At 37.1% G+C, this 13,857-nt stretch overlaps 1 protein-coding gene across 1 annotated transcript in view; it reads right to left on the bottom strand.

Moving 5' to 3' along the window:
* The window catches only part of LOC149802191 (prostaglandin reductase 1-like), a 30,463-nt gene extending 22,480 nt beyond the window's left edge, over nucleotides 1-7,983 (bottom strand). The window contains exons 1-2 of the mRNA XM_089956904.1: nucleotides 7,572-7,983; nucleotides 6,321-6,366 (exon numbers count right to left, since the gene is read on the bottom strand). Coding sequence (XP_089813030.1) covers nucleotides 6,321-6,366; nucleotides 7,572-7,677 — 152 coding nt within the window. The 5' untranslated portion in view covers nucleotides 7,678-7,983. The remainder of the gene's footprint in view (nucleotides 1-6,320; nucleotides 6,367-7,571) is intronic.
* Nucleotides 7,984-13,857: the final 5,874 nt, after the last annotated feature.

A 13,857-nucleotide genomic window follows, 5' to 3' on the forward strand; every position in this document is an offset into this window, starting at 1 on the left:
TGTGATGGATTTTCCATTGTGGCCTTGTGGCCACTGTCTGGGTGTGATGGTGATTAGCAAGGGTATGACAGATTTTGCATCATGATCAATACTCTTTGTGTAGATGTGAGGGTGATTATGAAAGTGTGACAGAACTTGCATTACAACCCTCAGGACACTTTCTAGGGAATATGAGTATGTTTCATTGTGACATCTAAGTCTCTGTCAGATTGTTACGATGAGTATAAGAGTTTAACAAATGTAGCATTATGATCCCTAAGTCAATGTCTAAGGGATGAGGGTTGCTACAGCAGTGTGAAGGATGTTTCACTGTCAATGTCTGAGGCTGAGGAGTATGGAAGTGTAACAAATGTTGCATTAATGATTTGCGAGTCAATGTCTATGGGGTGAAGGTTGACACACACGTCTATGGTGGAGGTTGACACACACGTCTATGGGGTGGAGGTTGACACACACATGTCTGTAGGGTGGAGGTTGACACACACGTCTATGGGGTGGAGGGTGTTCATCAACACTACAAGCACTTGTTGATTTATCCCTGAGAAACTATGCTTAATAATATATAGCTTCTTGACATGTATGGACTTGTAGCAACCAGACAGAGTGCTAATCTGGATTTCTTGACATGTATGGACTTGTAGCAACCAGACAGAGTGCTAATCTGGATTTCTTGACATGTATGGACTTGTAGCAACCAGACAGAGTGCTAATCTAGATCACACCAGGTTTGCCATCAAAGTGGATTTTACCAAGTTTACCAGCCGGGTAGTGGTTGACATCGACCTGGGTTTAAACTTAGCTCCTGAGTTTCATATTGGAAAATTTAAAACATCCAACTTGTACAACAATGACATTGTTTTGAAACTGAGAGGCATCATTGCGAAAAATCTAGCTGAAATCATTGAGCTTGAGGGTATCAGAGACTCTGGTGTGTCAGCTGCCACGATCAAACACCATGCTGATACTGGCAAATACATAGATGAAACCTACTATGTGGATGCAAAGATCACAACCTCACCACCATGCATAGTAACTTCATGGAGTGCAATTCTAAGAATATTAAGCAAAGAAGCATAGGAAAAATCCAATATAGTTAACCTTTTGCAATTGGTCAACTTATTTTCCAGTCTCTTAATAACATTAATAGACATAAACTTCACATGTTAAATGTGCATGAGTCTGGATCATACTTGTCAATTATAACTGGACATAAAGGTTGGTTGGGTAAAACAACGATGTTGATAAATGATCAGTGGCATCAGGGTTTGATGCTACATATATGATGTATCAATACAGCATTGGTTTTTGTATACAAGTTTTCACATCGACATATATGATGTATGACGCATTGGTTTTTTATACAAGTTTTCACATCTACATATATATCATATGATGCAATGGTTTTTGTATATAAGTTTTCTCATCTACATCTCAAGATCACAAGTTGCCGGAGATAATATTCAGTAAAATGTGACAGTAACGCTAGGCCACCAAAATGCACAATCACTGGATATTTAAATAATTCCCAGCATATATTCTCTATGGCTGAATAATAGTTGTACAAGTACAGTATATAGAAGATACTTGAATATTTTTAGTAAATATACTGAAATAATTTACAAATGAAGTGTAAACATCATTTTGTCACAATTGTCAAAGCCATACAACATAATGTGATTTTGAAGATCATTACAGCCCTTGTGTAGTTTGAATTCTGGAGCTCTGATTATTTGAGGACCATACACAACAGCCTATTCAACTATAGCATGTGTGATACGACGATGGCCTTGTTCATCTGCAACCATACATGCAATATCAGCCTGCTTGGCTTGTGGAAGAATCATATGTAACTCTGCTGCCATTGTACCAAGCTGTCTCACACTATGACATGGCTCAACCTTGAGTCCTAACAACTCGAGTATATCAGCCTTTTTGTGTCTCTTGTAGTCTGTATTCCCTGTTCCCGTGTGGATTGTTTGAGCTGATTCACAGTTGTTGGTGCTGCTTCTACGAGTCCTGATAAGGTAAGTATATCTGCCTTTCTCATACCACTTGGTATCCTTACTCATGCATATTCTTGCATGGATTGTTTAAGTTGATTCACAGTTGGCACACCTTACTATAAGGGAAATTCAATGTCTAATTGCTAATTCCATTAGTAATTTTTGCAATATTTTTACTTTACCAGAATCAGAAACCCAATTGCTTTAACAGGCTATTAGTTCATTGACTTCACTATCTTTCTGAACATCATTGACTTTGTCAGGTTTTTCCATGATGATATGTCCCATATTTGTGTCAGCATGTCTTTCCCGTAGCCCTTGATAATACTCATGAACAGATTCACATGGTCAGCAATGCTGATTGTGCGGCATTATTCTGTTACAACATTTTAAACATGGTCAAGCACCAAGGCCAATGCCTAAAGCAAGCAAATGTGATTTACAATATTAAAAATGGCATGTTCTCTCCCAGAGTTTTAATATTCTCACAAACAAGAAAACATGATCTCTTTGCTATTAAAGGCACATTGCTCGTCTTAAGCCGTTGCACACTTTCTACAGTCAGCAGACATGTTTGGGCTGTGAGCAGATTCACTCCTAGAGTGCCAAACGACATCACAGAAGGCTCCAAAGTTGTTTCAGACCAGATTACGTCTCAAAGAATTAAATGTGCCTCATAATCAAAACTGACTTCAACCGCACATCGCCAGATTTTGTAATGAAACAAGTCAAGTTTGATTTTCGCTTCTTCTTATCAAAGTTTTACTGAGTTATACCGCTCTGATTGAATTATAACATTATCTTTGCATCACGAATTATTCTTTCCGTTTCCTAAATCATGAATAACAAAGTAGATTGACTACGAAGTCAATAATGGTACTCATATACAATTCTAATTAAACTTTCATTCTTCTTAAGTCCCCTGTTTGACTAAAACCTTTGACATTATATCCTGAACCAACGTGTTGTCAATGAGAGCAACTGCTGATGGCATTTGTGTCATCTGATCTCGTCTAGTTTAAATGTAAAGTGTCCAGATTTGGACGTGTCTGAATAGATTTCATCTGTCTTTGTAGTAGTCAAAACCTCCGACGCACACGTACAAACTATATATAATGATAAAAAAAAGTTCGAAAATAGTGCAAGGAAATGAATAAGGGTGTTTTATCGTATGTTTCAACTCCTTTATAGAGAAAGTTATTTATAGGTGAACCTTCTCGTCATGAAAAAAAAAACGGCCTGAAACAAATCGATTTCTTATTTAGAGCACTGAATAAAAAGTAGAAGACAAGAGTTTAATCGAATTTGTTGAACATGGAAATTGGTACATTTTATTGCATTTATTTACAAGTTAATGGATCAATACATTTTTAAAAAAATATATTTTCCCTCAGATAACGCAATACCCGATCTAACCATTTGTTTGCTTACTTGTTTGTATTTTTTTTATAAAGAATTTGACAAATAGTATGACCTTGTTCATCCAAACGTCGGGAGATACGCTGTTTATATAATCACATTTCCAACCATATCAAACTATCGGGTATGGAAGTAGTGTATTTTTCTAATGAATACATATTATATTGATGCGAGTGGTAACGATATTGTTTCTTTCCATTGCTTATTAACATCTGTTCAAATGAAACAATATCTGGTATTTTAATTTAAGTACTATCAATATTGTATGACAGTGTATTCACTGCATCACAAACAACATCATCAGCCGGGACCATCGATCACTTGATGTTTCGCCCCTTATCCCGGAACGCCAGGCAGAAGTGTTGATCAGTCACTACCTGTTAGAGGTAGGCAGCCAGATCTTGTAATCATGCTTCATCCATGGCCAGATGGACACTCTTTCAACCGTTATACACTTCCCTGAACCGCCTCTTTACGGTTTTCCGCTGTTAACCTTACAGCAATAAGCATCTTCCAGATTGATTGAGCACGAAACCTTCTAATTCACAGCTCTAATGGTAACAACAAGTACTCCATCCCCTGTTCTTACTTGTCTCCATCCGCTCTGCATACTTGGTCAACTTTCTTTCATGAGACTCATCACAACTATCCTAATGTACAGCCGATTCAATGGACACAGGCTTCTTCCGGGACTTTGATAAAATCACTACATTTGGACATAGATACGTCTGGAAAATTTCCGCGAAAACCAGTTTCTTCCCAAAATCCACAAGAATACCGCCACAACTCTCTGCTTCAATGAGGGTTTCCATCCTCTCTAGTGAGGTGTTATTGGTTTCTCACTCTTTGAAAATTCTGGGCCTGGCGATTGGTGCTGGTCTTTTCTTATTTCTCTTCCTCTCCAAGATGTCTCCTAGCTCTCAGTGGACCTTGTGATGCCTCTAGTACCCTTGTTTAGGCCACTTGGTATTCTTCCACCACTGATGTCCATGTTAACTGGAGCGTTCCAGCCCTGGTGATGATTCCAACTCCTGTGAATAATGCTAGGACTCAATGAATCCCATGCTGATTGGTATGCGTATCCCTTAAGTTGTTTTGGCCCTCCTGTCTCCTGTTCTGCTGCTTTGATTACGCGGTTCTTGTCCATGACAAATATTATAACAGAGATGGTAAGCCTGTGATGAGCACTCATTCAAACACAATCCATAAAGTGGTGAACTTCTCTGCCATAAATCGTAGGATTGCTGCATGCTTGCCGTAATACATCGATATCAATTGCTATACACTCTCTGGTATATCATAATGGTCAAGAACTAATTCAATGAATTTGTAGGGTATTGAACCATAAACATTGGCAAGATTCAGCCACACAGTTGTCAAATTCCCATCTTGAATCGTAGCTCCTCTGATGAGTTGACTTTGGCACTTGTGTGTTCAATACATCTAGACAATTTTGGGACTCATCCTTCCTGTGCTGATATATCGATATACTTGTTGCTTACCATGTTCTTGGTTATGCTCTCTGCGGAGGCCGATGAGAACATCTTTCCTTCGACGCTTAGCAGCGATAGCGTTCGAAACTGGCTGGTATCTTTGGAATCCTTCTTCATTAGTACACGTAGCCCTCGGCTTCCTGCATCCAATCAAAGATCCTTCTTTTCCTCCATATAACTGCATCAGTCCCCACAGAGGTCTAAGTAGCTTTAGGCACATCTTGTACATTAACACGTTGTAGAGGATACCACCAGGTCCTGGGGCTGAGCTAGATCTAGCGTTCCTTCCGACTTCACGCACTTTTTCCAAAGTAGGCTCCACCGTCTGCATGACACAAGATGGTGGTTCTAAGGGTAGGATCAAACAACACTCTCCCAGATCATCTCCTCTGTAGGGTCAGAATAAGTGTGTTTCAAGAACTCTTCTGCTAACGCTCTGCTACACTCTAGATGCCAGACCGCTCTGCTGTAATGAACGATGAAGCAAATTTGTAGGGATTCGCTATAAAAGTCGCCCTCTGGCGTGAATTCATTCTTTTCATCCCTCGTAGTTGTTCTTTTCTTCTGAATTTAAGAAGCCTTTCGCTAAGAACCTCTCTTAACTACTGCAGTCCCACTGTTGTTCCCTGAACTGTCTCCTCATGGACACCAAACCTCTCCTTTCCTGTGGTATAAACGACTGTTGAAAGGGACTGGATCCTCCTGTAGACATTGCCCAGCAGAGCAGCATTTAGGATGTTCTCTAAATCATCGTCAAACTCTTCCCAGACATTCTAATCATTCATCTTTGACCATCTTTCTTCCTTTTTCCAATATCAGCTCGACTAAGCGTTTCATATTGTTGATCTTTGCCTTCAATATCAAGGTGTTGTAGCTCAGGGTACACAAAGCTTAAGGTGCTCTTTCCTCGGGTGGTTGCAAAGAGTTCAGTAGTATCTCTTCTGTTCTGACAAGTCTGTCCTGTGTCTACCTTTCCTCGGCTCTTCCCGCTGCACTTGCTTGGTACAAATTTGATGCGTATGGTGCGATATCTGACTGATATCCTCTTTATTCTCACCAGATCAAAGTCCGCACCGCGACTTGACTGATTGATTGATGGATCTTCGGACCCCTTGCATTCTAGCAGTTTCCCACGATGGCATCTAGCGAAACATCTGTTCAAAGTGCCGTTAAAACCCATAAAAAATAAAAATAAAAGGCGTTTAAAACAAATTGTGTCGAACCTAACAACTCAAAGTTCCATAAAAGTACCCCCCCCCCCCTTTTGTGTTTGGAGTAGTGCTCGTGAGGGTGGGTATGAGTTTACACATACATGCATGCATACTCGCACGTACGCATGCACACATACAGATATTCAGAGTCATTCAATCAGTCAGCAATATTTTCCAAACTGGAATAAATTTACCTCATGTAGGGATCAACACTGAGATAAATGGCCTCGCATATCACCTCTGCAAGAAATTTGAAAAATAAAATCAATTACGATCTGTATATGTGTATGAATGTGTTAGCGCGTCACTTGATTAAGTGTGTGTGTGTGTGTGTTTGCATGTGTATGTTGCATGTGAATGTAAGTGAAGTTTTGAAAGCATGACACTAAATGTAACGTGGTTTTATTACATTTTAGACATAGTACTTTAGCATGGGGATTATGAAAATATCCAGCCCTAATTACTGAAAAAAAAAATATTCATGCAAAAGAAACAAAATGTCCTGGCTCGAAAATCCGAGTCCTCCTCCCCTCCGCATCATACCTGGTTGGTCATATATGATCCGCTGTTATAGCAGAGGGACTCGTATTGTTGCTTACGATTGACTACTAGTTATTATATAGTACATGTATGACAGGTCAATTGTAAGTAACTATACGATCCCCTGTGGTTTATAATAGGCTGTGTTCAGACTCATGATCAAATTACAGATTCTACTGATTGATTCAAACATTAGTTACAAAAGTTCACACACGCACACACACACACACACACACACACACACAGAGTTTTGTGTGCTTATGTTTTTGGTAAATTCTGGAACAAGTAACTGCATGGCCATTGCATGCTGCCTAGTACTAGAGTACTGGAACGTTTAGTTCCTTTGAACTTGCATCTAGGGACGTATGCCACCTGATTCAATACATGCCCTTAGCCTAACGGTACCCGACATCAACAGGCTTTTTTCATATTTTTTTTCTCAGTAAATTCCTGGGAGACATTTATCCTATTCTCATTATATGAAAAAGCCTTTAATTAGGTATTTAGGGTTTATTGCTTCAAAGTTGGTATCTAACCTACTGAACTCTAATACAATTTTGGAGCAAAATGAGAGACCATGCACATCTGCTTTTACAAGGATATGTTGTGTTAGATATTGTCCCTAGGTCTAGTATGCATCTATGGTAGGTATATCTGCATGTATTAATTTTAATGTATTATGGTGCATGATTTCTTCCGTTTTGGGGCCCATAAGCTGCACAGCCCTTATCTAAAAGTCTATGGAGTAATCCCCCACCCACTAGGATTCCTGTTCCCGACTTTAACCTTGGGTTTCTTTTTTTTTTTTTTTTGTTCTTGTTGTGTGAGCGTGTGTGAGTGCTTGTCAATGTGCAGAGAAATAGAAAGTGTCATTCATTGCATACGTGCATTCATACTATACACACCTCCATCTTCTAAATTCTCATCTACATCCTCTTCAAGTAATTTGAAATTGATTGGTGAAGGCTCGCCGGTAAAATTTGCATCTAAAATCCATTTCTTCCCCTTCATTTTCTCACAGGCGTCAATGACAGCGACACAGTATACTACACGATAGATTTTTGGACCTGAATATTCACTATAAATAGCCTAGTCCGGTTTTAATATGTGCACCGGCAGGCATCTACGAGAAGCCATTGAAGTCATAATGTAGAATGTTGCGCGATCTCAGTTACACGAAAGATCAGAATATTTGTTTTTAATGCAGAATTCCAACTATGTAATCGATCTTTGTAAAAGCTTTATGTTGGCCTAGACGTTGCGTAACCGAACTACTAGAAAGCCTGCAAAGTTCTAACTTTTACAGTCGGAAACGAGATCTCCACAGAATCACTTAAATGTAATCACATTGCTCTCTCTCTCTCTCTCTCTCTCTCACACACACACCTAGGACCAAGCGGATCAGTATTCTCATGACTCCAAACGCTCTCTCGTGAGACCGAATCAGTAAATATTACAAGACGATCTCTCGCCGACCGCTCATTCCAAACCATTATGTGATCGAAACGAATTTTCCTAATAATTTCTTTTCTGTATAGCATATTCAGGCCATGAAAACGTAAATCGGTATTTCGACGTAAGCAAAAAAAAACACCCCCCCAACCCCCAACCCCGCAACAATAACAGCAATATTTAGAGGTCATGCATAAACGCCTTATCTGATTTATTATCTAAATATTGCCAAGCCCGGCCCTGGGGCAAGGCGAACGAGGCAACCGCCTTGGGTCCCGCGCTTTCAGGAAATCAACTTCGCAATGCATTTTTTTTTTTTTTTTGCTTGGTGCCCCGCTCATCGCTTGCTGCCTTGGGGTCCCCCATGCTGCCTTGGGCCCCGCACATCCTCAGGCCGGGTAGGATATGGTGGATCTGCGTTTAAAAATAACAAACTTAATACATGTGCGTCATATTCTTGATGGATTTGCATGTAGTTCAATTACGCTTAATCTATTAGGTTTGATTACTGATGATGGAAAGATCGATTTGAGTGAATTACAGAGATCATATGACTTCCGATTGTTTCTCTTGCGATCGCTTAAGATCACTTGATCGGGCGTCTTTATAGTTTAAGGTTGGGCTGCTACTTTGTAACCCCTTCATACTGTAGCAACCCCTAATAATACAATTTACTTTTAATATTCCCTTATAATATAATTATTTCATTAGGTGTTATTTCAGCCTTTAATGTTACAATTGTTGCATTACGAGTTATTTATTGCATTAAACTTGACAATGAAGATGTTGAGTAGTATAACAATAACCAGTTTTATTATCCCTTGCAGCTAACTCACACACCCCCATGAAACGGGAAAGCCCCAAGGAATCTAACGATGACGTTAACAAGATAAGATGAAGCAGAAGAAAAACCTTTGTTTCAGTCAGGTGAATAAAACATATTTAGTGCCTACTCTTCCACTGTACGTAATGTTTCAGAAAGCATAATTTAAAAAAAAAATCATCGTGTGATATTGTCCTTGAATTTCGAACCGGCGAATCCAACAAAGCAAACGCATTAACAGGTCGGCAGACTAGACTAAATCAGATGTTCATCAAATAAAGCTACAAGAAGTTACAATGTGGAAAAAGAAGAAATTAAAAGAAGAAATACTTATTTGTGACTTAGCTTGGAACTTTGCTCTTGTGACTATAAATGACATCCACCCACCTGCATCTTTCGATCCTACATACAAGTTTGCTTCCAATTCAGGAATCGATTGAGAATTGTGTGGTGGGAAGTTTGAATAGAATGACAGGCAAAGAGACATACACCAGTTCTCGTGTATACACAACACGACATACTGTAGTTGATTCGATTGCGCAAAATGGAGGTCTCATAAACGAGAATTGGAGTTAGAATATGTGTATCATAGAGGTCATGTGATTGAAAAGCATCATCTGACTGGCAATATCCCGATTGCGAACTCGAGTCTTAAGATCGTGCAATATTCTCATATTTTGGTACAAAGGTGTTGCCATATTCATCCTTGAGTTCAACCAGATCAGGACAGCACAGCACTTCGTTGATTATTGGGGGTGGGGGGTGGGGGGGGAGGGGAGGGGAGGGGTCGAGGGCAGGGGAGTATTGCAGATATTTATTCAGAAAGCGGATGAAAATGACGTGTATGACGAGTGGCACAAGAGATTTTAAAAAGAATAGATTTTACCAAACGAGGTCTGCATTTTATTAGCATTTTTGAGAAATACGAACTAATGATGCTTGACAACTACTCTGTAAGTTCAGTGCATATTTTCGCATGAAATTGAATTAGATTTTTTTAAATAGATTTTTAAAAGAGTATTCTTAAAATAAAAAAGAAAATGGAACATTATATGTTACAGTTTAAAGATTAATGATTATTTTGTATCGTACCCTCCGGCGCCCCACTCCTTCCCTTTCAAATGGCGACAATCATATTCATTTTCTACGTCATTGAATCAAAAGGCTGAACCTTGTAATTGTATGGTCTTACAGTACTAAAGAAACACTGCAACGTTTAAAGTGATGCTAGCGTAATGGTGTGAAAAGAATATTTATGGAAGAACATTCACTGTGTTACCAAGGGAAATACCTTGATTTGATATGCCTCTACGATACGGCCTGAACATTCACCCTTATCAAATGAAGCAAAACACGAGAGAACCCGAACGTCCAAAACGATCAATGTAAAATATGTAAAATAACCTCCAAAGGTTGATTGTTGGAAGACACCACACACGTGTTTAGTTAAATAAACAACGTGTTATGAAACCATGTCCTGAAATATGACCCCATTTTATAATTAGGACACTATGCCTAGTAATGACAATGCTGTTTTAACGCGCGTCAAGACTCGTTTTATTTCTGCAGAGCACTTGTGTAATACATATCTATGGCTCACAAGATGGGTCAAAATTAAGTACAACAGATGAAATCTAGAACAGTGCCTGTATAGAACTATCACTCCATCCATCTATATTCATATCATGTATTCTTTCTCAATCCTTCAAATAGTATAGTAAAATGAGAATTCTGGCTCACCCGGGTCTAGAAACTTTATTTTTAATCACCAGATAACACCTACTACTAAGAAAATAAAATCAGGAAAAATCAGGACTGGAAATAAATAAATATTTTATCTAATTAAATAATGACCCAGCGCACATGTGTTTATACCATCAACACAATAACGTTTATCATCATAATTATTTAAGCCGCTTTTGGTAATTTGATTTATTACATTAACATGTTTATAAGATGTAAACCCTCTTTTGGTTCTAGAATCAAAACGTTTTCTCCCAATTTCCTATATAGCGCTTGTTTACAGTGTGCAAATCCTATTTTGTTTTTGACATAATCGTTATTTAATCCTTTTGCTTTCTTTGTTTTATCATTTCCATCATCAGTGAATATTACACACATTTTACTGCGCAGTCCAACAAATTCAGAAACAATTCCCAAGCTAAACTCATCCTTGAACTTTCCAATCACCTTTTTGTTGGCAGAATCATGAAAAGAATTTTGGCGAGGAGCATCGGAAAGATCAAATAATTCTCTGTTGTTATAAATATCCTGGAAAACATCACAATTAACACAATCATTGCCATCAATCTCATAGACTAACGAGTCTGTGTCTGTAAACATTAATTTCGCATTAGGCCATTTTCCTTTCACGAAACCGTCTGTGGGAAGAGATAATATGTTGAATCGATGATTACACTCTTGTACTAACTCTTCATTGATCTTGATTAGTGAAAACATCGTTAAGTCATTTGTTTTACCAATGATAGGTATAATTTCATTATCAATGATTTTGAAAATGATTTGTAAATCTCTCGGTGGCTTGAAATATTTGCCACCATTTGATCCATGAACCAGCTTGTTATATAAATAATTATCGTTTTTTTTTGTATTCTTTTGCCCTGCTTAAGAGGTCTAGCATATTTAATGCGATAAAGAGGTCATGTTTATTTAATGCGATAAAGAGGTTTAGTACATTTAATGCGATAAAGAGGTCATGTATATTTAATGCGATAGAGGTCATGTATATTTAATGCGATAAAGAGGTCATGTATATTTAATGCGATAAAGAGGTCATGTTTATTTAATGCGATAAAGAGGTTTAGTATATTTAATGCGATAAAGAGGTCTAGTATATTTAATGCGATAAAGAGGTCTAGTATATTTAATGCGATAAAGAGGTCCAGTATATTTAATGCGATAAAGAGGTCATGTTTATTTAATGCGATAAAGAGGTCTAGTATATTTAATGCGATAAAGAGGTCCAGTATATTTAATGCGATAAAGAGGTCATGTTTATTTAATGCGATAAAGAGGTCTAGTATATTTAATGCGATAAAGAGGTCATGTTTATTTAATGCGATAAAGAGGTCTAGTATATTTAATGCGATAAAGAGGTCCAGTATATTTAATGCGATAAAGAGGTCTAGCATATTTAATGCGTTAAAAACGTATACTGAACACACTATTCTATATTTATTCTTAATTCAGATCACATAAAAATGGAACAAAATGAAAATGATTGAATCACAATGACATTTGGAATTAACGAATTATATAATTAAATATATTTTTTAACCATTTTGTTAATTGTTTTCTCTTTTCTAAGGAAAAGGCGAATTTTTCTTTAATTGTCTTCCTGCTAGTTCATTTCGTGATAAAAATCTTACTGTATTTGATCTATATAAATATTCTTTGTAAAGTTTAGTAACCACCTTTGCCGTAATTATATTTTCATCTTGATAATAATTTTACCACCTGGAGTAGTTTCATCGTTCATATGAATTTTATCTGTTAATAATGAATTCATCATCTGTTTATATTTATTTTTAATTTATTTCACCATGATTGTTCCATTGACAGTCAAAAGAATTTGTGATTTCTCTTTTAAAATCTCTTCAATTGTTGGCGGAGTTATCTTTTTTTACTCCTTGCTTTGGAGACCTTTTCTGTAATAAATCATTAATAAAAGATGTTGATCTCCACCACAACTTGTATAAATCTGATATTGACCTCGCACACCTTTTCCATAGTTCAGACATGGTTTTAGTCCTGTTGTTTTCTTCTTTTCTAAAAGAAAAATATGAAGGCCGCAGTATTCTCTGTAGCAGCTCTTAATACACATCTCAGTGGACCCTTGCGTAAGCCACTTGCATTTCTTCATTCCAATCTGAAATGGCATTATATAATATATGGGTATATATTTTATTAAAATCAAATTTTGTTTTAATTATATTTTATCATGAATTGAATATATATATATATATATATATATATATATATATATATATATATATATATAGTATACTAAATGTCTCAAAACGAAAGTGTACGAGCTACTCAATTGGGATATGCTCGAACGCGCCAGAAATCTTTATTTAAAAATATGTGGAAATCCCGCAGATAGACAATATGATAACAACAGATTGATTAAGAAACTTTTAAAAACGAGTTGAGAGATCTTCTGGTGATATTAGTAGAGAAAACTTGATCGAGTTTGCAAAACTTATTATAAAACATCATACTCGTCGTCATATTGTTGCTAGAGAAATATTGAATCGTATTGTTAAATTAACCGACGTTAAACCAGGATGGCCAAGATCTAATGTTAATCTGAGAAAACTAGCAGAAACAGTTGTAGATGTTGAAGAACATATAAACCTTTCAAACATGTAATTGATGAAATGATAAACCGAACAAATAATTATGAGTTGCAAATGACATCATCATCAATTGAGGGTTTTAATAAAGTGTATTTGTTCGAGAACATAAAATGGATCGGATTTAATTTCACTGATCTGCGTGAACTTATCAGGATGGTTGTTGAAACCGAACGAGATAATTCACCAGCTCTCAAAATAACGATTCATTATGCTGTTACTCGTTATAAAGCAAGTGATCCAACAGTATCAGATGAAAGAGAATTTCTATCCAGTGTCGATCTCGGCATTGATATTGATGAGATTTCTAATGAAATTTACCAGCAGATCTATATGAAAAATTGACCAACAGACTTCATACGTATCTGGTTGGGTTTTAGATCGAATTAATACCATCATGGTTCATACACATACTTACACACCATTAACCGGTGGAACATTCGTTGATTTACCAGCACCGGTAAAATAGACTAAATCGTGTATCAGTATAAAAAACGATGATAATAAACGTGTTGTATGGAGTTTTTTGTCAGCATT

This window comes from Sinohyriopsis cumingii, chromosome 4 (assembly GCF_028554795.1).
Source record: "Sinohyriopsis cumingii isolate HCF-2022 chromosome 4, ASM2855479v2, whole genome shotgun sequence".
Lineage (NCBI taxonomy): Eukaryota > Metazoa > Mollusca > Bivalvia > Unionida > Unionidae > Sinohyriopsis > Sinohyriopsis cumingii.